The sequence below is a fragment of the Eriocheir sinensis genome, chromosome 2 (genome assembly GCF_024679095.1).
Source record: "Eriocheir sinensis breed Jianghai 21 chromosome 2, ASM2467909v1, whole genome shotgun sequence".
In the NCBI taxonomy this organism is placed as follows: domain Eukaryota; kingdom Metazoa; phylum Arthropoda; class Malacostraca; order Decapoda; family Varunidae; genus Eriocheir; species Eriocheir sinensis.
In genome coordinates, this window is record NC_066510.1 from 26647037 (window position 1) to 26673007 (window position 25971).

General features: G+C 44.1%; 1 protein-coding gene across 1 annotated transcript; it reads left to right on the forward strand.

The window, feature by feature from the left end:
- Positions 1 to 4900: 4900 nt before the first annotated feature.
- LOC127001914 (uncharacterized) lies at positions 4901 to 10944 on the forward strand. Its single transcript, XM_050867158.1, has 2 exons — positions 4901 to 5861; positions 7768 to 10944. Exons 1-2 carry the CDS (start codon positions 5187 to 5189, stop codon positions 10036 to 10038), a joined length of 2946 nt encoding a protein of 981 aa, XP_050723115.1. The 5' UTR covers positions 4901 to 5186; the 3' UTR covers positions 10039 to 10944.
- The last annotated feature ends 15027 nt before the right edge of the window (positions 10945 to 25971 follow it).

Here is a 25971-nt window from a genome sequence, read left to right on the forward strand (position 1 = left end):
CTTCTTTTCTCTCTATAGTAGCCTGACCATTTAACTTTCTTCTTTTCTCTCTATAGTAGCCTGACCATTTAATTTTCTTCTTTTCTCTCTATAGTAGCCTGACCATTTAGCTTTCTTTTCTCTCTATAGTAGCCTGACCATTTAGCTTTCTTTTCTCTCTATAGTAGCCTGACCATTTAACTTTCTTTCCTCTCTATAGTAGCCTGACCATTTAACTTTCTTCTTTCCTCTCTATTGTAGCCCGACCATTTAATTTCTCGATTTGTGTACATAGCTTCAACTCCTCCATATTCGACCACCTTTGACCCATATTGTTCGTTTCCTTTGATTCGTATAGAGATTTATATAACAGCGCAATGACCTACTTCCTCCAACAACAGCGTCCGTCAATCAGTCACTCACAAACCCAATACCTCACACACACGCTACATTTCCATTATGCATACAAAAACATCGTCACGGGCTCCCGAATACCTTGTCCCAAATACCTCACTTTTGCATGACGTGTCCTAGACGTGTCCTGTATACTTCTCATTACTTATTCGACGTCAAACAGACCATTTCATCTCTTATTCATGGTCCCTAACTCACTTATACCGTACTGTTCATATTTATTTCTATATTACATTGCTTATTATCTCTTAAATTTGTGTGTGTGTGTGTGTGTGTGTGTGTGTGTGTGTGTGTGTGTGTGTGTGTGTGTGCGCGCGCGTGTCTGTTAGTCTATCTTTCCATCTGTCTGTCTATCTGTGTTGGAACCACCGTTGCCATATTATCGTACTCAGAGCATAGTATTTACCGGTTTTTGACGCCTAAATATCGCCAAGAGACATCAGGATCTAACTCTTTTAACGATAACTATAAATGAGTCTCGTTATTAAGGCCCGGAAGACAGTTTTGGGACAGGAAGACGGGAAATATAAGTGGATGAGTGCGACAATCTGGCAGCGTTGAGCTTGGAACCGATCTATAGGGAGAAAAGGGACCGTACCGAAGATTTCCTAATATCTATTTTGTCTGGGGAAGATTTATAATATTTTTATTTATTTAGGGGAAGCTTCACAATGTTTTTCTTTAGACTGGAGAGGTTTTGTCATATATATATATATATATATATATATATATATATATATATATATATATATATATATATATATATATATATATATATATATATATTTTTTTTTTATGTGGAGTGACTTCGTAATATTTTTTTCTAATCAGGAAAGGCTTCATATGTTTTCATAGTATATCTTTTTTAGTCTGGAGAGGCTTCGCGTTATTTTTTTTTTTTTTATCAAGAAAGGCTCAATAATACTTTCTTTAGTCCAAAGAGCCTTCGTGATGCACTTAAATGGATGGAATGTGGAGCAATAAGGGCGCGTGTGTTTACCATCTGATATATATTGACAGATAATCGACACGTCTTGGTCTGCCGTTCAATAATGTCTATTCAATGTGTTCAAGTTATATTTTCCGTCCCGTGAGCCGCTGAACGCCGCTCCTCAAACACCTGAAGCAGAACAGGCGAGGGAAGGAGGTGCTGTCGTCTGTCATTTCATCGTTTCTACAAATGTGTCGTTTCTCATGCTCTGTTACATAATATGGAGTTCATAACGATGTCTTACTCATTGTATACGTGTTTGGGTCATCACCTCACTTTTGATACGCCTGATACGCATTTCATAATCAAACTGTGTACTGAATAATTCATTTGTTTGCATAATACCAGGAAGCGTGTATTCTTTTTTCGAGGAGTGGAACAGGTGGAGGAGGAGGCGGTGGAGGTGAGGGCTTGGCAGCGTTGCGTGACAAGAACACTGGTGATGCGCTGTATATCATGGCGTGATAGTTACTTATTAAATGTTGACAGTCAGGAAAACGCATGTGCTCGCTATTTAATTTTTCACAGAAGCTCAATTCATAGGTTAAAGAGTTCATGGAATGGGACCATTTACTGGCAAATGGACGCTTACCACGTGCTCTGCTAATTACACCTCAAAGCTTGGACAGCCGACGCTTACCCTTGGTGATTCACCGTCCGTGGCTGCCAGTACCCGCCTGCCGCGTTGCTGCCGCACGAGCCTGTAAAACTTTGCCTTGCCCTAGAGGAATTGTACCTGGTCTGCACACTTTTATCACATCATCTATTCATAAGCTATATTTTTCCTGTCTGAAGATAGAGAGATTAAATTAATTACACCACGTTGGAAATATGGTCTTTAAATTAAAGTCTCAGGGACTGTTACATAAAATTACAGATTTGAAATATACATATGTAAAGGAAAACTATTACCAATAAACTTAGTAAAGTATAGCACTGATGTACTTAAGTGTGAAACTAGAGAAAGAATTTCCAATTAAAGTCTCAATTTGTTGACATACCGTTGATTGGAGTGGAGAAGTAATTGTTCTTTTTTTTATGGCGGCCCCAAGAGGTCTGGTTTTTACTCCTCTGACAGACAGGGAGGCAGAATGCAAACACCGTATGAAGCAGCAGCAATGAGTTCAAGGACGCCGTCGTGGAAGTGTTTACTGAACTCTTCATTCAGGTCTTGTGAGGAGTAACAAACGTAACCGCGAAAACACTATTTCTCGACTATCACGACTCCTTGTGTGGCCGTGGAGGAGAAATACGAGGTAAAGCAAAGCATAAAACGGCGAAAACATTTAGTGCAAGGACACTGCCTAGGAAAAGTTCACCAAACTTCCTTATTAATATTAACATCCACAAAGAAAATGCAAGATGAATTAAATATTTTCTAATTGTGGCTGCTGTTTTTTGTATGGCCGCAAAGGGCTTCGAAATAAAACCACCCAATGATATCATACTGCTTCGTACGATATGACTCTTTCAAGATATTCTTCATTCAGGTCAGAGTCAATAATCGAATGAAATTATAGCAAAACGTTGTTCATGGAGGTGCACAAAAAAGTGTTTGACATTACCCACTTCTGAAATAATCTACTTTTTCGAGCGGCACACATAGCACGGCGGCAAGTGAACTTCAGAATAACAGGACTCAGTGTTCTCAGCCGCCGGCGGTGGTCCGAGGATGACGAGCAAAGCACACGACTGATAATTTTGGAAAGTGATTTGAGATAAGAAGCGGATTGTGATTTTTAAGAATAAAAGAAAAAAAATGAAGGTTACAACATGAAAAGTTTAGTAGTTCTGAATTTTACTCTGTTACAATGAGGTTTAGTAATGATGTGTTGTCTGTTCTAACTTTTGTTATAATGAAATAAAAAAAAAAACTCCCAATTACTAGAGCGTCAAAAGTAAAAATATACTTTTACTACTTTGCTTCTTAACGGATAGTTATTCCTTTCAGTAACAGCGACAGTTCGCCCTGACATCACGCCCCCGGGTGCTCTTAAGGTGCTCTTACCGTGTATTTCTGTAAGTAATGAACTCAGAGTAGATCAAATATCATTTAACGTGTCATGGACGAGTCTGCCGCTCGAAAAAGTTGTCAGAACCCAGAAAACCCGCAGATTACATAGGGAGGTTCATGGATGAGTTACCAAACGTTATGACTGTGCTCTTCTTTTTAAACTCTTATATTTTCTTTATTTGCTGGATATTGATTCCTTAGTGTTTTTTTTCGTGCAGTTTCTTCTTTCCCCTCTATAGTAGCCTGACCATTTATAGTACATGGGTGGATGGATGAATGAGGGAGTGACTGATGCAGTGGGGGTGGTGGAGGGCGGTGGTGGCAGGCAGCATGGCTCTCCTCTCCCTCTGCTCCACTAACCCCGTCAGCTACAACCTCTCATCAGGATATTTTTCCTCGGACATGGGACTTAATTCCTTCGTCCTTTCCTTCCCTCCTCACTCCACTTTGAGGGTAACTATAGGGATTACTCGCAGTATTCTCGCAACCTCTCTTCTAGCCCTCGCCCTTGCCTTGCTTTCATAATTACGATGAAAATAATTACCTCGGTCCCCTCCACTAGCAAGGAAAGGTCAAATGACGAGCTATTAGCATCCAGCGTAATTTATGCAGTGGTTTGGTTAATCTATTCGTCGAGTAAACCATTCTGTTGTACGTGGGCAGGAGCTCCTTGGGTGAACAACCTCATCAATTCTGTAGTTCTGCGCCTTTCCCATCTTATTTTCTCCTATTTCGTCAAACATTCTAAGTGCTTTTGTTCCTTCTCATCATCTTCGTCATCCCCCCTTCGTTTTCATCATTCTCCTTCTCTTTACTTCTACCTTCTTCCTCTCCTATTTTTCTTCATGTCTTTTTCATTTGTCTCCTTCCTTTTCTCCCTTCTATAATTCTTCACAGGACATCATTTTAGTAACTCCATTACATTCTGGCATTTAAGGAACTTTTCGATCATGTCATCAAGTGAAATGAAGATAGTTGCGTGAGTTACGAAATCCAGTATCAGAGAACCAAGTAATTATTTGTTTTTGACTATCTTTTCCTTCCTGGGCCTTGCGTTAGCTGAAGGTGGCCGTGAGGTGAGCAGCGGTGTGCAGAGTTAGTGCTTGCGGTGGACGTGTCCTTTCCCAGAACTGCAGCGCTGAAATCAATGCGCTGCTTCCGGCGAGTGAGGGCCACTTGCTGCCTGCCTGGGCGCCTGCCGCTGCTTGTTGCTGCCGCCTCGCGCTCCTGCCGCGCTGGTATAGAAGAGTAGTGCATCACACGCTTTATTTGCATGTGCGTTGTTTTTGGTGCAATTATGGAGAAACTTACGCACGCTCATACATACCCACGTACGCATGCGCTCTGTAGCATGCACGCAAGTACACACACACACACACACACACACACACACACACACACACACACACACATGCATACACACACTCACGTGTGTGTAAGCACACAAATTTACGTAGCTCTCATCTTCTTAGGCATTCTTATACCTGTTTTCTTTTCAGGCAACAAATACCAAGATGTGTTGTGATGTATTCAATATGAGTCTCTATTTCATACCATCAAAGTGAATTTATGTGACTGGAAACAACAGAAAAAATAATCTAAGATTTACATTGCGAGGTCACGCATTACCCAGTGAGCGGGATGGGCGGGAGGACACACAAATAATTTGTCAGTGTTCATTTTGCGTGCCGGATGGCGCCACAGGTTGTAGGAAGCGCCAGGCGCCAGCACCTGTGAGCCGGGACGCGGCACTGTGAACATTTCTGTGCCTCGCCCGCGCGGCCTCCGATGGGCGGAAACCAGGTCAAAGCCGCGACACACCACTCGAGTCCTCCCCTACACGTAGAATCTGCTTCACTAACCTGCCAGGAAGACCAGGAACGCCGTTTCAAAAAGAAGCTTCCCCGGCGGCTGGGCCCTATGCTCCTGGCCGAGTGGGTGCCGCACAAGAGAAAAGAACAAGAGGTTGTAAAGAAGGCGCAGGCGGTGGTGAACGAGGGCCGGGCACCCCCAGAGCTTCTGAAGGAGGTGGAGATGTTCATGAAGTCTGCCTCTTACAAGCCTCACATCAAGTACCACCCGAAGTACAAGCCGAAGCCGAAGAAGCCTCGCCTCAAGGGTCCCAGACTCACCCAGACGGCGGCTCGGCGGATACAGGAGGCGTACGAGCGGCGAGAGAAGCAGCAACAGCAGGAAGAGAGAGCAGCCCAGAAACGAGAGAAGTCACGGCTGAGCGTCAGGTCTCACGGTTGGACGGAACAAGGGTCTCATCGATCTTCCAAGACATCAGCGGCGTCGAAGTTGAAGCAGCAGCAGCGAGCTTCCTCCCTGCCGCCCAGCAGCACCCTCAGCCTCCAGTCCATCACCACCGCGGAGTCTTCAGGCATTGGCATGTCTCGCGCCTCTTCCCTCACGTCAGTGGCCAGCTTAAGGCACAGAAAAACCTTCTTCACGAGGCAGAGGGTGAGTAGTTACTCCTCCGTGGCCAGACCCGTAGCAACAGTGCTCCCTCAGCCGCACCAGCCGTCCGTCTCCCGCCGGAGCCGCCGTAGGACACCAGGTATGAGCTAGGCTGCTTTCACGACCTGGATCTGCACAGGGCTGGTAGTGCCTCCTGTAGTGAGCGATGACTGACTCTCCATTTTGTCCTCTGGTTCATCTTTCCTTGGCATCCCGTACGGAGGAGTTGGACAGGACGCTGATCCGTGGAGGGACTCCGACGCTTACTCAAAGTAGCTTAGCATAGGGGTCAACAAAATGAACTTAAGGGGACGTGACCAGAGGGGTGGAAACCGAGGGGAGATGAGCGAATGTTTTGGGTCTGTAGTGTTGCCTGGACGACACCAGAGATGCTTGTAAATATTTTTTTTTTTAAGGTTCCCATTCATAGTACAAATCCAATGAGCTGCAATTATTTTTTTCTGGAAAGTTTGGGATTCAAATAGCTTAATTTTTTGTAAACTCTTTCGCAATGACTGGAAGTGTTGGGGACGATGGTGAGGTAGTATTTTGACATGAAATATAAGAGCATGGAATAAAAAAAGGGGGAAAAAGTTTTTTCTCATCAAATGTAGGAGAAAAATATGCAAAAAGATACGTAGAAAATAATTACTAGTTTGACAAAAAATAAAGTATGTTTAGTTTAGTTTCGTTGAGTGACTCGGCCGTAATGAGCCTCCAGGTGACATCCGATACAAGGTAATCACAGGTGTAGCACTCGTAGGAGGAGAATGAGTGAATGAACCTTTCTTTCTCTTCCCCATTTTCTCTTCCTCTGTTCTTCATTTTTCTTTCTTTTTATCTCTTTCATTTTGCTGCCTTTCTGCAGTTTACTTTTTCTCCTGTTCCTTTGACTTAAATTCCCGGCCTTCCCTTTTCTCCTCCTTTATTTTCTCTTTCTCATCAAGGGTCAGACACTTAGTTCTCCTGTAGGGCTGCACTTCACTGCGTCTGAGTTCCACCTTAACCAAACACCTCCCCTTACCTGCCTCCGCCACCCATCATCCTACCTCTGACTATCATTTCTAATCTACCACTTTCTCTTCCTTTTACTCCTCCTCCTCCTCGTCCTTTTCCTCGTCCTTCTCGTTCTTCTCGTCCCCCTTCTTCTCCTCCTCCTCCTTCTCCTGCTTATCTTTCCTCCACAAGCCAAGAGACGAGGTGCTTGGTGGCAGCTCTTGGAATGTCTCTTCCACACGTTCCATCTTCACCTTAATCAACACGCCCCTTCACTCACCCTCCACGACACGCCCATCACTTCCACACACAGCACAACACAGCCCCTTCGCCTTTATATATTGAACCTCTTCCCCTTCCTTCCCTTTCATTGTTCCCTTCCTTCACCCCTCCCCGGGACACCCCTCTCCTCCCCACCTCCCCACTACTAACCTATCAGGCACGCTCCTTTCTCTCCCCTCTCCACGTACGTCGTTTAAGCTTGATCTTTTTTTTCACATTCTTTTCTTTATTTATTATTGTTACACCGTTATCAGCAATCAGCAACAAAGGCTTTTCTTTTTCATGAAACAACTTATTACTAATAATGTACTTGAATGATTTAACTCCAATTTTGATCTTGATGATAAAATTCATAATGATAACTTTCCTAAAAATACTTACCTTTGTTGAATAAGTTCAATAGTATTCTCAAGTAATGCAGCTTATAAAGTGGTTTAGCAATCTTATATCTAGATAAAATATATTTTTACTCAAAACGTTGAATACTTTGTAGTGCTCGTAAAATATTGTAACAACAATGTCTTTTCAATGTTAGCATCTGTACTCGGGTAGTCACGGCCCTACATAAGCTCCCAGGCTCTAAGCCGCCAAAGGTCAGTTTTAAGAACAGCGATTGTTTTTCTCCGAGCAGGCGCAGAGCGTGGACACTGACGGCAGCGGGGGGGAGCGTCTCCAGCCGGCACAGCAGCGAGGCAGCAAGCAGGCGTCGCCGCAGCCGGAGAAACGCGTCTCCCCCAGTGGCCGGAGTCCACCGACACAGAGTGGGGCGGCAGGGAAGCAGAGGTGGAAGGTCGCCCTAAGACAGTCCTTCCAGCAGGTGATGCAGCAGAAGGTCCGCAGGCCAACGGGTCTCTTGAATACCCAAGGAAAGAAAGAACAGAGGATGACAAGGACAAAAGATAATGCTGAGCCTCCACTGATTCACCCCCTCAACGTGGAGGTGAAGCAGGCGGTGCCACAGATCCACAAACAAGCCATGAAGCAGCAGGCAGAGCTCCAGGGAGACGGAGAGGTGAATATGCAGGGCCCTGGGAGTGATCAGCGAGCTTCGCCACCGCAAGATGACCAGCTGAAGGAAAAGAAGGAACAAGGGTCACAAACAAGGTTGTCTGGTCCCCCTCGACCCAAGCGCCTGTTGATGCTCCGGCCGGGCAAAAACAAGGTCAAGCAGGAAGAGGGTCAGCAGGAGGAACCTCGTGGGCAGCAACCATCAGGATGCGGCGCTTTCCAGAACAAGATCAACTCTAAAGAAAAATGGAAGCGCCTCCTGAGAATGAAAAAGAAGGATTCAAAGGATAATCAACAACGAGAGCGGACAGGTTCCTTAACGGCGAGTCAGGATCAAGGCCGAGCTCACAGTCTTAAGTCTTCGCCAAGTGGTCCTCGTCGAGCGTCAGCAGATGCAATCGTCGAGCCCGGCAACGAGCAGCGGCGCCTCAGCCAGCCGGCAGGAGGCTGGCAGAACCAAGAAAACCAGAACATCAACTCAGCGGATCCTTACCAGTCCAGAGGAGGCGAGAGAATCATCAAAGTGAGTCAGCATCAAACTCCTATCGATGGCGGCGAACCTGGGCAGCAGCAGCACTTTCAAGGGTCCACAAGCTACGAGGTGGAGACGCAGCAGTACCGCCGGCCTAGTTCCAGACACCAACTGGCCGAGGAGCAGCTCCTCCGGAGTCAAGGAGACACGGTGGCGGTGATCACTTCTGAAGCCGGGTACAGTGAGGTCGTCCTGAGCCGTGGCGCCTCTAGGCGGTCTTCAGAGGAACGCGGGATGATAGAGTCTGGTGTTGAGCCGGGGAGGATCACTGAATTACCAATCCAGAGCGATGAACAGTCTGCAGGATTTTCTGGGATGAACTCAGAGGGAAGAAGGGCCTCCCTAGTGAGGAGCACTAACCTAGAGGAGCAAATCACTGTGCGTCCTCTAGGAATAGTGGAGCAAGGCCGCATCGTTGAGGCACAGGGAGCAAGGCGACCCGAAAGCTATGCAGGGCGTCGGCAAGATGGAGGCCATGACCGCGCAAGAATGTCAGCCATCTCCTTAGATCACGGGCTTCTCCAGGCACCCCTGGAAGCCAGACTAGTGACGGAGCGCGGCAGTCCAGACAGGATGCGTCACCATACCTCCCTGGACCGTATCCAAAGGGACCCTGCCATAGAACACAGTCGTCACGAACACCCAATTGAAGTTCTCCACGGCGAGGCTCCAGTCAGGGCCACGGAACGTATCCACCGAGGGAGTATAGTTGAGCGTCCTCTTCGTGATTCCTCCACAGAGAGGCTGCACATTAACTCCCTCCGTCATGACTCACTTGTGGAATACCCGAGGCTCGACGGCCCCGTAGACCGAGTGCGCCCCGACGTGACTAGCCGAGGGGCGGGACTGATGGAGCGAAACGGTGATCGATTACTGCCAAAAGTGACGCAGGACAGGGCTTACCTCCCGGCACGCCTCGACCGCGGGTACTCCTACGACCCTCAAGACGATAGACGCGGCAGGCAGTACCAGGAACGTAGATACACCGTGGGCACGATTGAGCCAAACTACATCGGAGGATACAGCGAAAGGCATATCTACGGGAGGCTGTCGGAGCCCGAGAATTCCAGGATATACTCGGGCCGGATAGCCTACAGTAGAGCTCTCGACTCTGAGCCTATTAGGAGTAGATCCATTGACCACGAGCTCGCAAGAGCCTACTCGTATTCAGAGAGCGATTACCCAGGCAGGGTCATTGACCATGAACAGGCCAAGATATATGCTGAGCGTCTGGTGGCCGACGGAAGGGTGAGAGGCATAGAGGAGTATGAGGTGAGGGATCGAGGCGGACGATACAGGGACGCCGTGATCGCCCAAAACTCCATCGCCTCGGCGCCACTGGCCGACCACAGGTCCTTATGACGGTTAGTGCACAAGTGGCACTCCGGCTACGGCAGGTACGTGGTCCTCTTCAGCAGCCGGTGACGGGGTGTCCACGACGCGGAGAGATCTGCCCGCGCTAGCGATGATCAGATGACGCCACTTTCAATGTAACTTAGGAGTGTCTCATGGCAGCGGTGAACTCCCGCGGTCATGTCAGCATAAGTGAATAATAAACAAGAAGTCACACCACCTGGGACCACCGCAGCGCCTCAGCATGCAACAGCAAGGAGTCGATCAGTGTGTTAAGCTGGCTTTTGTTTCAAAAGCTCCAAGCAGTAACAGTGCCGCGAAACGTGTTGGATGTGACCCAGGCTCCTCATTGTTATATAAATCATCTGTTTATATATCAAATGAAAACATAAAAAAGAAACACGTTAGACCTGTCAAGTTTGTGTTCATGACTGTGCATCACGCAGGCCCCAGGGTGCAGCTCAGACCTCGAGGAATGGACACAACGGAATTATGAGGCTGCTGCGGACACATCTTTGTACAAATGAAGATACGTCAGTGTTAATATAACATTCATTATTTGTAACTACTGTTTGCTCGCTTACCCATCATTCGATTTAGTGGCTGTTCATATGTGCGTAACAGAAAATCTATTTGTTGTTCATTCACTCGCCAGTTAGACCATCCCGCCATGGCCTACACAAGACACCACCTCACAATGACGACCCTCGCCACTCCTGTAGCGCCGCCCACCCCTCCGTTGATTTTATAACACTGAATTCATAATAATGATTGCGCACATCTTCCTTTATATTCATATGTATTACTCATTTCAGCAGCTTTAGAATATTTACAATCTTCATGTGTTACTTCACAAAGTGTAAATATTAAATAAATACCCTTATTGAATGCTCACAGAGCCTCAGTAAGGCTCACACAAGATAATCCTCATTTTTCTTGTCCTTCGATAGGCAGAGCTATAAAGTAGTTATACCCTCTTCCAGAGGAACATGCCGGAACAGTGTTGAAAGGCTGCCCAGAAGAGTGAGTGAGTGTCAAACAGAATGATCAGAGCTGGGGAAGGAAGGGGAGGGCTCTGTCTTGGTGGTCATGGCCGAGCTGGATTGTTTTGCTGGCAGGGATGGCGGAGAGGAATGAACGTTTAGGGAGGGTAAGGAGGAATGGGATGAGCATGTGGAACTCAGGAAAGAGAAAGACGTGGTGACACAAGGAATAGGGGCTTTTCCAATTATAACTTTTGGTGCAAGAAGGGTACGAGGTGGAAAAGGAAGGATGAATGTGTATGTGGATGAGACGTAAGAGAGTTAAGGACAAGCCGTTGAGAGTCAGGGAAGAAGAGGACATGCTGGCTCAAGGAAAGAATTGTCCAAGTAACAAGAAGTATACAAGGAACCAAGGGAAGAGTTCACGTAAGGGATATACGATGTCGGGGCATTGAATGAACCTTTGGGAGTCAGAGAAGAGGAGGACGTGGATGCAGAAGAAGGGAACAGGACACGGAGAGGGTTTGAAGATTACAATGACAAGGTAGAAGTGAAAGGGGATCTATATGAGTTTTTAAAAAAAGAGTGAAACAGCGGAAGACAGCCACCCAAGAATCGACAGGAAGGAAGCCGCAAAAGGAAGGCCGTTGCAAAGGCTTCTCCCCGACGAATAACTAAACTAAATTAAGGGTACACGGAGGGTATTAGGGGCCAAGGGAAGTGTGAATATGGAGAAGACACGAATCGGAGGAGAGAGGGGAGCGGGGGGACGGAGCTCCTTCATGCTCCCTGCGTGTCTCGAACTATCATAAGCAAGTAGTGGCGGTGTGGACAAACCTTCACCACGCTACTCGGCCCTCGGTATGCTGACTGTTGATCGTCTCCACCATAAACACTATCCTTACTTATCGTCTCCCTGTCAGTATCTGTATCGACCATCTCTAGTGTTTAATGATACTATGTTCATTACCACCCCACGAAGTTTCATTTTCCCAGTGTATAATTATTTCTAGCATTGTTTACGTTCATTCTCTTTCGTCCCTTGTTTTTGTTATTGTATTTTTGTGTGTCCTGTGCGTCTTCCCTCCCTGGTGTATAGTATTAGTTTCATTTCATCTCCCTCTTTTCCTTGCCAATTCCACTTTTCGTTCGCAATTAAACAATTAACAAAGGATTATGTCACCGCTTCCCTGTTCACTCTATGTTAAATATGTAACTATATAAAAAAAAAAATGCTATGATAATCTCGAGTTTTTAATATGATGTTATGATCATACAAGACCCCGCTCCTTTCGACATTCCAATCCGTCCAGTTGACCTCTGCACTGGGGAAGAATGTTTCCAATTACTCTAAAAAAACACCTGTCTATGAAACTTAGCATGTGGAGCGTAAAGGAAAAAAAGTAATGTTGGCACCTCAAGGCAGGTTTTTATCTCATCTTTTTGTTTCTATATTCCGTTTGTTATACAGGTGGGAAGGAGTATGCCTTACCTGCTAATCCTTAAATTACCGGTAGCAAGAAAAGGTTAAGCGAATCACATCAACACGATCTGATTGACATTCTGAAATTCTTCGTCTGTGAACGGCAACAAAAAAGCTGCTCTTCGCCCCAACACACCCACGCCCACACACACACACGCTTACGAAAAAAAGCTACAAAGAGGCACGTGCTGACGGCGTGACATAACAAGGCTGAGCTCGTTACTCCACACTTGCAAGGGGGAATGTTTTGGTAAAATATTTATATCAACGTTCCCCATCAGCAAGTGCTTCGCCTCTCCACTCCTGTGTAGCGTGAGGAAGCAACTACCGGCCGCCCGACACAGTATCTTTAGCGCGTTATATATGTGTCTGATATCGAGTCGCCGTCCGTCTGGCCTGAAAGATAAGCGCAGGTAATTGCCGCCTCCATGTACACGTTTCGGCACGACCGGAAATGTTTCTTACTCCCTTGTATCGGCCACGCCTTGAGTAGGGCGAGCAGACACACCCACTTCGTGCTTTCCTTCACTCAGCGGGGAGAGAGAAAAGCGGCCCCTCTTTCATATTTCAGAGCTCGTTTGGTTATCTTTATGTGTCATCATCCGTGCGCCTCTCCCCCCGTCAGATACGTGCTCCCCAGCGGCTCCTCTGTCTGCCTCCCTCTCCGCTTCCTCATGGCCCTTCCTCCTTCAAGTTGTTGCTCTGGTTTTCTTTCCCGGTTTCTTCCCCTTCCCTCTTGTCTCCTGGGATCATTTCCGCCTCATTCGTTCGCCCGACCCACTATCCTTTGCATCGGTCTTCATTTCCTCATCGTTCTTCTTCCTCCTTCAAGTTGCTCCTCCGGCCTACTTGTCTCATTCTGTCCTCTTTATTTTTTTGTCTAGGGACCACTTCACCTCATTTTTTGTTCAGCTGCCTCCTTCCTGTTTCACTTCCTTATAGTAGTTCTCCTTCTGGTTGTTTCCATCTTAGATTCTATAATTATATCAGTCTACAGTTTTTCCAGGGAACAGTGACTCTTTCCTTTTTGTTTGCGTAACCTGTAACTCCTCTGTGTCATGGATTAGCGATAACCAGTGACTCATGTTTACGGAGAGCAGCTAAAACTCAATCCTTACGTAAGTTGACCACTAGAGCAAGGCGATCCAACCACTGGTCCGCGAGTAATTTGTAGCGGGCCCATATTTGGCATCGGTAAATTGTCAAACAGTATTCAGCATTGTTCTTTACAGTCATACAGTAAAATATATCTTTTGTAGGCATGTTCTGAGCAACATAAACTTGATTAAAGGGTGGTTGGGTGCCAATAACTAAGTAAAGTGGGTGCTAACGTTAGAAAGAGCTAAAATTAATCACGTAGAGGATAAGAAAGAAGAAGACGAGGAGGAAGAGGAGGAAAAGGAGAAGAAGGAGGAAAAGCACATGTACACAATTGCTTGCTCTGAAATGACCTCGAAGTGACGTTAGACCAAGGCCAGCACGCGAGGGGAACCTTGAGGCCACAGTAACGCACACACACCTGCCTCACCTGACCGCTCGTCATCACGATACGAGGGACACGGCTGCTTACCTGGCCGCTTATCTACATGCACACCTACATTTGTGATTGTTGATTGCACGTTCTAAATATTGGCACACGTGAAAAGCAATAGAGTACGCAGTTTTTTTTTCTTATTCCCTCTGCCTACTTAACTTTCCTATTTGCATGCACTGTAAACAAATGCATACGCAGATTATTCGTTCATGCATATATACATACACATATACATACATACATTTTACACAGGCAATCAACACTTTTAAAATTTCATGAAGCATCTCCATTAAGTTAAGAGGAATGTATATATCCATTTATCCACCTGTCAGCTTGTCATGTTCTTAAATATTTATATCTTCCTCATTTACATACCCAAGCAGACAGGGAGACAGAGAGAGAGAAAAAAAACTGACTGACCGATTGACTGACTGGCTGACTGACTGATTGACATGCGTACAGATAAACCACAACCCGGACAACCTTGAATGACTGATTAACACACAGGCAACCACCAAGACACATAAAGGAACCCGATTAAACATAAATTTGAATGAGGAAAAAACGGGCTTGTCCTCTACTGTGTGTGTTGGTAGTGACAGGAGATTGTTGCTTGATGGGGGGTTTTCTGTTTTCTCTTTGTTTTGCGCAAGATTCCTTTCCCCTTTCACCCCACCAACGAGGAGAACATTGCAGGCATGGGGTGTGGGTGGTCAAGGGGGCGTCGCTCCCTAAAAGAATTCAGTAGTCATTGATCTTAACTCTCCCAAACTAGTTGAGGCCAGAGCGAGGAGGATTGGTGGTGGTCTCGCCTGCTGGACTCAACATAAACGGTCACGCAAGCACAGGATCATTAAGCTAAGTATATTGTAAAAGGTCAGAGTGATTGATTCAGGAGGACGTCAACGACCCCTTCAAAAAAGTACTTGTAAAAATGGGGAAAAATACGCAACTCGCTGCTCCTGGAAAAAGAGAACTGAATATACTAAAAAAATATCAGTTTGGGTTAGAAAGGCGCCTTGATACTCCTTCCTTATAGAGTTCAAGTCATAGGTAAGATAAAGGTAAAGTTGGGAGCATACGCTACAGATGCGCGTGGCCTCGGTGCTCATCTCCGTCGCATTGGTCATAGAAAGAAGAATATACAGATTATCTTCAGTTCGTTGTGATGAGGCCATTGCAGTAAAGACGTCAACCCGATTAATGAATAAAAGGTGTGTCAAATAACGGCAGTAAGTAAGGCCAGCATAGCATAAATTTTGGATAATCAAAGGCCACCATCACCATTACGTCATATCTTACTTCAACTTCATTGGAGGCACGTACACTGGAAGGAAATTTAGCACTAACTAACTCACCTTAGAAAAAAGTAATGAGGGAGCTGAGTCGTGGGTGCTGCAGGGGTTCCATGACTCGGTGGAAATAACTTCTGGCACTGCTCGTCCTTGGGAAGGGGTGGCGAGGCGACCTTCACCGGGCTTCGTCAGGGTCTTGAAGAAGCTCGCGTTCTCTACCCCTGCGAGGCATATAATAAAAGTTTTTTCCATGTTATTTACACAGAGGATATTCATTCTATTTACACAGAGAAGGATGAGCTAAATAACTAAGCAGTATAGGAGTCTAACACAACAATACCTTCAGTAACCACAATCGTGTAAAAAAAATCTAGAAATTATGAACACTTTTACGTATTTGGGTGACTTATCGACTAATACCGGGGAAAGGGAAGGACTGGCGAGTCTCTATAAGTTAAGTTAGGTCAGTTGAGGTAAAGCAATCAGGTTAAAAGATTAGCTGCTGAAACTGATCCACTTTCCAGAAAATAAATGCTTTTGGCAATATTCATAATAAACAAATTTATCGAAGAGTTGTAACGAATCTAAATGAAAAAAATAAAAACTCTCTTACGGGAACCCTGATGCTAACATATGCTTAAGTTATCCCTCATATTTTCTATCTTGACCCTAAGCTAACACGCAATATGATTTCCGTACCTTGTGTTTGATACGGTAGTTATGACGTCAACACACACACACACACACACACACACACACACACACACACACACCTGGAGCTGCATTTACACTTCAGTTTCTCCTACAATTTCAAGACGTTTTCAGTTCACACAATCTTTCAACGACAAACAGCAGATGCAAGGTAAACCACAGCGTCGACTCCTAGACATCAACCAACCTTTCCATTTCGTGTAGCCCCATTTCCGTCCTTTCAGTGGGAAGATTGAGGGCTGCGAAGAGCGCGACTGGGTTATGGTAAAGGGCACGTGTGGTAATTTATAATAGCAGGTGGGAGACAGGTAGTCGTTCCTGGGCCCCGCGGAAGTAGAGGGGTGTGAAAGGTGAATTAAGGGGAAGAGAATTCGTGGAGTTATTGCTGAGAGGGAATGCAGAGAGGTGAGCCGCCCGAAGTGAATTATATCTTTCAATTTATTAGGCAGGTGACGTGAGTGTACGTGTGTGGGTGTGAATGTGTGAGTAATATTAAGGAGATTGGAAAATGAAGAAAAGAATGAAGGAAACCAAAAGAGAAAGAAATATTGTTATTATTTATATATCTCAAAGTTATTATTATTATTATTATTATTATTATTATTATTATTATTATTATTATTATTATTATTATTATTATTATTATTATTATTATTATTATTATTATTATTATTATTATCATTATTTGCAATTCTTTCGTTTTTTCTTTTTGTTCTTTTACTTCCTTATTATTTCGCTTTTTCTTTACTTCATACCAAACTTTCTCTTCTCTCCATTCCTTTTTCCTTTTAACATATTTTTTTCTATCTTGAAGAAGTATTTTATCCGTTTATCCGCTTCTATTGTTATTATTTTCTAAGCCCTCTCGTGTATTAGATATTTTTAGATATTTTTCGTGAATTTTCGTGCATTTTCTTCAGCATTACTTTATTTTTTAGGTGACATATAACTCTCCTGTAGAATGACTCTTTGTCTGTTCTTTCTTCCTCTCTAACCAGTCGCATATGCAGTGTGAACGCTAAATATCAGCTTCAGTGAGGTAAAAGGAATGTCGTTTTTGCAGATTTCTCGCGACGTGACTTGCTGTCCACATACCTTACACCTTAATGACGCAGGGGAAAGGGGAGAGGAAGGGGCGAGTGGAGAAGTGGGGAGCAGGAGCAGAGTGAAGGGTCAAGAGATAATTGAGAGAGGAAGAGGGGAAGACTGACGAGTGTTTAGAGAGGGTAAGAAGGGTTGTGGATGGTTGGTGAAAAGAAAGAGAGAAAGGAAAAAAGATGGTTGGAGGGAGAGAGGGAGGGAGAGAGGGAGGTAGGAAAATAAAAGTTGCCTACTGCATGGAAAGAGAAGCAAGGAACTCACTCTCTGTCCCACACTGGAAAATGGGCTTCTAACGTGTCTCCCCTTCCCTCAATTCCTCCATCCACCATTTGCTCTTGTTAGGATATGATGATTTAGGATGTGTTAGAATGTATATAGTATAGGATTAAGTGAGTCTATCTTTTCCCGCATTGTTTTTCATTAAAAGTAGCTAAGGCCGAGAACCTGGGATAAGGGAATAAGGGGACCGTAACATTAACTGGGGAAAAGGTAGACTCACATAATCCTATACTATATAGATTCTAACACATCCTAAATCATCATATCCTAACACTCTCTCTTCCTGAACTACTGACAAATGTGTGGCCTAACTTTCCTAAAATATGCAGGTAGGTGCCCTTTTTTTCCCCTGTATTTCCTATTAGCAATTTTACCCTCCCAGAAAATGCTAGAAACTCTGATTTAGTCTCCTTTTTCTCTCCATGTCTCCTTTCACTCCCTTCTTCGCAGCCCCATGTGTCTCGTCTGACATCTACGCTTCTTCCATGTTCCTCTTCACTCTCTTCTTCCCAGCCCTTCCCAGCTTGCTCTTCTGTTATCTCTATACATCCATCCGTGTCCCCCATTATCTTTTTCTTCCTAGTCCCAGTGTCTCTTCTCTTATCTTTACGTCCCTTTCATGCTTTCTATCACCCTCTTCTTCCCAGCCCTTCCCAGCTTGCTCTTCTGTTATCTCTACGTCCCTTTCGTGTCCCCCATCATCTTCTTCCTAGTCCCAATGTCTCTTCTCTTATCTTTACGTCCCTTTCATGCTTTCCATCACCCTCTTCTTCCCCATCCCAGTGTCTCTTTTGGTTATCGCTTTCTCCCTTCCATGTGCACCATCACCGCCTTTCCTGTCTCCATCCTCCATCTCTCGTCCTGTCAGCCGTGTGTGAGGTGCGTGTCCGGGAATCATCAGGGTGACACGGAGGAGATGGAGCTACGCCTTTGTTTAACCATTAACCACTTCGAGCAGTGAACTCTCGCTTCCGTGATGATCCCTGATTATAGAAACCCTTAAATGCCTACACCTGAGGACTCGAGTGTGAGCGTAGTGACCTGGTGGTGATGAGAAAGCTGGAAGAGAGAGGTGACTGACTGGAGGAGCTGGATTTCATTATTTCTCTCAGTGGAGATGTACAGAGAGCAATCAGCACAATACTATGATCTAATTCTAACTTATATGCAGTGTGGGTATCGATGGGTTCTCACGTAATTATTAGAAGCAGCAGCACTTTCCCGTGAGATGTTGAGCGGGAAGGGCTGGAAGGGGGCGTGTGTTAGTGTGTGAAAAGCTATTTACTCAGCGTGCTTCAGGATAAACAAAGAAAACGAGTTGAGGCCACGGTCCGTGTTTGCCTTATCAGTTTCCCTTCAGTTTTGTTTTCCTTGCCCTTGTCATCTCCTTGCCTCGTGTGGTTTTGCGTGGTTTTTGTTCCCGGCTGGCAAGGACGGCGAGAGGGAATTTAGTGAAGTGTGGCACGTGTGGTGAGACGCGATAGACAGTTGGGGGTTGTGGCGGTGGTGGCGGAGAGAGTGATTCTTTGCCATTAGTGTGGGAAGTATTGGAACTGAGGTTTATCATTATGCTGGAAAAGTTATGATATTCTTGAGTCAATAGTTTACCTGGTGGCGTTGATAATGGAAAGATTGGATATTACTCTCTCTACATGAAATAATCGCTAAGTCAAATATCTCGATCTATTAGTGTGCTATGTAATCTATCCATCACACGCCAATTATTCTATCTACCTACCTCTATTTCCATCTTTATTGTTCTGTGTCATTCACCTGCCACTCTATCTTTCTACGTTTCTTTTGTGTCTTTATTGTATTGTATTATCATAACCAAAATATGCAAGTTTCTGTTGACATCACGTTCATGTCTTAATTTTCTCCATAAAGGCCAGCAAACCGTTGACTTTATAATATTTACTCCCCTTGTTTGGTCTGTGAAAAAATATGTTTGAAGTTCGCGTTAACACTTTTCACGGATTTTTCTTCTCTTCTCTCTCTCTCTCTCCTCCTCCTCCTCCTCCTCCTGCTCCTCCTCCTCCTCCATGTTTCTGACGTCATAGTCCACTCCCAAGGGGGCAATGATGCTTAAATAAGAAGGGAGGAGCTACGCTATGCACGCCACACTGCGCTACCCCCTCGTCTCTCTCTCTCTCTCTCTCTCTCTCTCTCTCTCTCTCTCTCTCTCTCTCTCTCTCTCTCTCTCTCTCTCTCTCTCTCTCGCTTTTTCTCGCATGCAACCTTCAGCAGAGTACTTTTGGAGGCGGAGGGAAGAGTTTAGAAGTAGCGAGGAGTGTTTTGAAGTAATTTAACGCTATTTTCGAATACCTAGACGATGGAGGAAGTAGTTAAAGAGAGTGATTGCAGAGTCCTTTAGAGCATGTTGTCCCGTGTGGATTAGAGGGAGAGTGCCAGCTTCGTGTTTTTATGGTCAAGGTTAGTTTTTTCTTCGTTATTTCAGTCTGTTTTGTTCCCTCGCCATTTTATTTCTAGTTGCGATGGTGTGGTACGACCGAGATTTGAGAAGTGCGTGAGGAGCAGCAAATGTATGTGTGTGTGTGTGTGTGTGTGTGTGTGTGTGTATTAGTGTTTGGGGTAAGAAGCACTACAGCGCGTCGGTGTTAGTATGTGCATCAGGGTTTAAGTCACTTTCATTACATATTTCCTTATCTTGTAGCAATTAACTTTATGGCATCATTAATCAATTGTCTTTGCAGCAGCTGGACGACAACAACACGCCAGGATGATTATATCGGCACAGTCTCGAACAGCAAGCCAGTCTTTCAAGCACACATACCAAGGCTTGCAGCGACCATTGATTTTCCACAAGACTAACAACCATTCAACCGTCAACACATACATTATAGTATACGAATTGTCATACTTTACTTCAAGACCATACAAGACAGTCAACTTCACAATACCAAAGGTTATATAACAACACTTTATTCTCTACAACACACACGCCTGTTCTACCACTCGCACAGTCCAATTTCATATAACTGAACAACCACACAGCATTTTTTTTGTTTTTGTTTTTTTTACAGCAAAGGAGACAGTTCAAGGGCGAAAGAAAAATATTAAAAAAAGGCCCGCTAAATATTATAAAAAAACGCAAAAAAAAAACCCTCTATTAGTATTAAATATAACATTAAACCATCACAAAGCAGTCTCTTTACCACACATTAACCAGGCATGCATAGACCAACCATTAACCCCAACAAATCCATCTCATATACAAACATTCCATTTACCACAACATAACATCAGTCTAGCATAGCATAACGACTCACTACATACAGAACACAGTATTTTTCTCCTTTTTTCCTCCTATCAGTCTCTCGAACCACAAATCATTCAAGGCAGCTGAGCATGACCGTATAACCTGCGATCCCATAACTCATGAAGGCCGCTTACTTTTTTGGCTTCTGTGTAAAAATAAGGGATAAGGGATCCTATAGACCAAGGGCGCCGCGTACCGTTGACTGCGCTACCTGAAGCCTTGATTACGTCTCACCTTACGAGTACTTACCCTCCGTGTCGGGTCTAATGGTCTTCTCCAGGTGCGCCGTCCTTGATCACTTACGGGGGATAACTTCGGGGATTTAGGATTGTTTTTTTTTTTTCACGGCTGCTGACCTTCGAGTTGATGGTTGGTGGTTATGAACGCTCCGTCAAATTGCGGTTCCATGTTTTACTGATTTTTTCTCACCTAACCAATTCTCTCCATAGCCGCCAACCGTTTCTGCCTCCTTTTTTTATCTTCGTTCTTACATTCGGTTCTTTTTGTCTTGTTTTGATCGCTCTTTACCTCCATCAGTTTTGCAGTTTCATGTTTCGTTGATTCCTCCTCACCTGACCTTCCCTTTCCGTAGCCACCAGCTGTTCCTGCCTCCTCTTTTTCCTCTTCTTTCTTCCTTACGTCCCATTTTTCTTCACCTGTCTTTAAACTTTGATTGCTCCTTACCTATATCAGATTTGTGGTTTGATGCGTTGCTGATTATTATTTCCCTAACCAAGCCCTTTTCGTAGCCACCAGCTGTTCCTGCCTCCTCTTTTTCCTCTTCTTTCTTCCTTACGTCCCATTTTTCTTCACCTGTCTTTAAACTTTGATTGCTCCTTACCTATATCAGATTTGTGGTTTGATGCGTTGCTGATTATTATTTCCCTAACCAAGCCCTTTTCGGAGCCCCCAGCTGTTCCTGCCTCTTTTTTAAATCTTCGTTCTTCCCTACGTCCCTTTTTTCTTCCCTTATCTTTAAACTTTGATTGCTCCTTACCTATATCAGATTTGTGGTTTAATCTGTTAATGATTCCTATTTACCTAACCAAGCCTTTTCGTCATCACCAACCGTTCATGACTCATTTTTATCCCCGTTCTTCTATATACGCTTCTTCGTTCCTCCCTTCTTGTCGTTAAACCTTGATTGCTTCTTACCTTACTCACTTGCCGCCTCGGGTGTAATGGTCGTCATCGAAGTGTATTGTCCTTGGTTATCAACGGTAAAATCTGGGGGGAGTTTAACTACATTTCACTGCTCAAGTAGAAAATGATGTATCCGCTGGCCTTCAAGTTGCTAAGATGTGACCGCTCCATCAATTTTGGGGTTTGATGTTCCACTGATTCTTTTTACGTAACCTGCCCGCCTAATCATTTACCGTTTTTGTCCTTTTTTATCTGCCATTCTTCCATCTTTCTCTCCCTCTCTATCTTTTCTCTTTTTAGTTCCTCCACTGTCCTCCTCTTCCTTCCCGCGCCATCAGCTTTGTGGTTTACTTTTTCACTGCTTCCCTACCTAACCGACCCTTCCCGTAATCATACACCGTTTCTGTCTTCTTTTTCTTCTCCGTTTTTCTGTTCGTTCTCTCTTCCCCCTTTTGTTTTTGTTTTTTCGTCACTCCATTGTTCTCTTCCTTCCCCTTTCCTTCCTTTACCCAGCCAACCCAAGCGTTTCTGCCTGCTTTTTTCATTCGTTCTTTCCTCCTGTACTTTTTTTCGTTCCTCCAATGTTTTCCTCTTCTTTACGTTTTCCTCTTCTCTAACTTATCCATCCCTTTCTCACTTTATCATCGTTTTACCTCGATCATTTGTCTGTCTGTCTTCGTTTTGTCTTTTATCATCACCCACATTGATTTATAGCCTTTGCCTCAGCGTCCTACTTATAATCAATCTCTCCCTTCCTATGTCACCCTCTCCGTTCTTCTCACGCCAAGGCCTTCTCACCTGGACGAAGCGTAACTCACCTGGAAACTTAAGACGTAATGCCCATAGCTGTTTAACCTTCTATATCGGCTTACGCACTTATTCTGCTCCAATGGAAGGGCTCATGTTTTCAGCTTCATTTTTTCCCTCCCCCATATCCTGGTCTACTGTTGATGGATGTTGACGTTAGGAAGGATTATATATGTGACAAAAAATGAAACAGAAATGTCAAGTATACACATGCCATCTATAAAAGAAAAGACAAGTTACGTAATAATAGTGATGGTGCTTCTCGTACTGACGTATTCATGGGTCTGGAAAATACAATAAGGGAAATAAATAAAGAGAACTGAAGTACAAAAACTGATGCTATTAAGAGGGACAACAATATTAAAAAGGTTAACAAGACAGTCTTTTGATAACACCCACCGTATACTTATTGGTCAGTGCTGGCAACGGTCACACCCCGCTGGAAGGATTACGTCAAGGTGTGAGCAAAAGAAGGTGAAGGAGGTTATAAAAGGGACTTGAAGGGATGGAGAGTGTTGATAGATGGACTGATAGGATAATACGGAGAAGAATAATTGAGCAAAGAGGGAAAAGGATATCTAGACGGAAGTGCAATAGAATGAGTATGACAGGAGAATAAGTAATGAAGGAAAAAGCAGAGGATAGAGGAGATGGGGAACTGAAGAAGGTGAATGGGTGAAGATGAAAAACTTACAGATAATGTGGAGAGGAGGAAAGGGACGAGGAGGATGAGGAGGAGGAGGAGGAGGAAAAAAGGGTAAACGGACATAAAGTAAACGAAGGTCTTGGTAATACTCATCGCTTTATTTGCTGGTGGAAAGGAATAAAGATCTGAAGTGTGTCGTTACAAGTAGTGCCGGAGGAAGACTTGCTTTATGGTGATGGTGGTGGTAAAAGACATAAAACACATGTGACAATGGCATGGCAGAAGTAGGCTATGTTAAGGGTGATGGCATGGTTGGAAGTGGAGTGCTGTTGCTGTGGGGCAGGGGGAGGGTACTGAGGAAGTGCTGGAAGGAGGAGGCAAGATGAAAACCAGGGCAATAAAGCTCTTGAGGCAAAAATAATTATCGTCCACTTCGCTACCTGATTAGAGACACGCAAACTCTCACATGAAAACACGAGTCATTCCTTGTGAGAACGTTGTATTGTGGGAACGTCGTATTGTGAGAGCGTCGTATTGTAAGTTAGGTTATTCGTTAATTTAGGTTAGTTTGCTAGGAATTGTTGTTATTGTGGACGGCATAATACAACCATCTCTTAGTATGATTTAATTCTTTTCCTTTCACGTTTATCAAGCCAAACACAAAACCGTATTACTTACTAACTCGGAACGTCGAAACTAGAACACAACTTAATGTCTTTTTTACTTCCTGAACACGTATTTTCGTATCACTACCAGCGGCACAACACAACACAACACAACTCTCCTTAGTATGTCACGTTAAAATTACTAAGTCCTTCTCTTCCTTCCCCATAAGACATGCAAAACACGTACATCATCACCTCAAAACATCAAACTGGAACACAACATCATTAATTCTTTATCAGGACACATTTTGCTTATCAGTCGTATTACCATGACGCACAACTTTCTGCTCCTCCTCCTCCTCCTCCTCCTCCTATTGTCTAGTTATCACGAAGGGCTCCCTAAACGCTCTACCATTACGGCCTCAAGGTTGCGAGATAAGACTAACGAGAGGTAATTGTATCAGCGCCACAACACCGTCACTGATCGTAATGACTTCTTACCCAGCACTCATTACCACCTCGTTATGGCTTACCCTCTGATCTTCTTCATCCTTGGGTAGGCATAAAGGATCGTCCAGAAACTCACATTCACACTTTCACCTATTTGTTTTTTCCTTATGTCTCTTTTTGCAAGTTTTTTTCAATGTGTTTCCTTTTTAGTTTTGTTGTTTTATGTCTTTCATCGTTTGCTTTCTTTTAACTTTCCTTCTTGAGCTCTGAAGTTTTAATTTTTTACAAGTTTTTTTTAATGTTTTCCTCTTTAATTTTGTTGTTTTATATATTTCATCGCTTGTTTTTTTTTTACTTCCCTTCTTGAGCACTGAAAGTTTAATTAGAATCCTGTAAACCTTATTCCTGCTTTTTCTACGTGTATTTTGCTTTCACCAACGTTATTATTCTATTTGTGTTTTGTATCTCTAAAGACAGGAACTTGATCTCACCTGCTCTTAAAAACATTGAGCTACCTGATGTTCCTGTTCCTAATTAACATTGGTCGTAGGGAATATAAACAAAAAAGTGAGGCAGTGGGGTACGAACTTCTTTAGACAGCAGCCCTACTTTTAAATTAGGTTATATAATGTCGTCGTTAAAATACTGGCTCTCTGCAGGTTGATCAAGTTTGTTGCTAGGAAACTGATCTTGTTTGATTTTTCTATTCTCTCTCCCTCTCTCTCTCTCTCTGTCTCTCTCTCTCTCTCTCTCTCTCTCTCTCTCTCTCTCTCTCTCTCTCTCTCTTTTTTATCCCTTTATCGTCTTTGTCCGCCCTTTCATTACTGTCATTTAACGGAGAATATTACGTGATCAAAGTTTTTCATACTTCAAAACAACACTTAACTTTTGATTCATGATAATTGTTCTTAGCATTTAACTGGCGCCATCCTTAACGACCCTAATATTTCTCATCATTTAGCGTGTATGCCAACCTCATAAAGGGAGTTAATAGGCGTCAGAGTTTATAAGGGACGACTAAATGATAAATATAGTCGTTGATAATTTGTATGAGTAGTTTTTCCTTTTGTGACGAAGATCTACTTACGACTTATACATAGAAAACGGAAGGGACAGAGGTAACGGTGCAGAGTGTAAGGTGTACGGGAGGAAGGTAAGGTGTATAAGGGAGGGAGCGAAGGCAGGTGTGTGTGTGTGTGTGTCTGTCTGGGACGTGGTGTGGTGGCCGAGGTGTCCATGAGATGAGGGTGTGGCGGAGGGATATGCATAGGTATTCCGTCTGGGGTGTGGCAGTATTTTTTTTTTCCTCCTCTTCGCTTCGTTCCTTCTCGTTTTCCTCCTCTCTCTCCCCTTCTCATTCTCCTGTTTCTTTTCCTCCTTCTTTTCATTGCCTTGTATATTTTCTTCACTTTCCAGTTTGTCTTCTTTTTTCCTGACTTCTCTTTTTCTTTTATCTTATTTTCTCTTAGCTTCGGTCTTCTTGCTTTCCTCTCCCTCCTTCTCAATCTCCTACTCCTCCTTATTTTCACTACCTTCCTTATTCTCTTTCGTTCCCCGGCATCTTTTCCTTCTCTTCGCTGTTTTCCTTTTTTTTACCTCCTCCTCGATTCGTTCTCTCTTGTTTT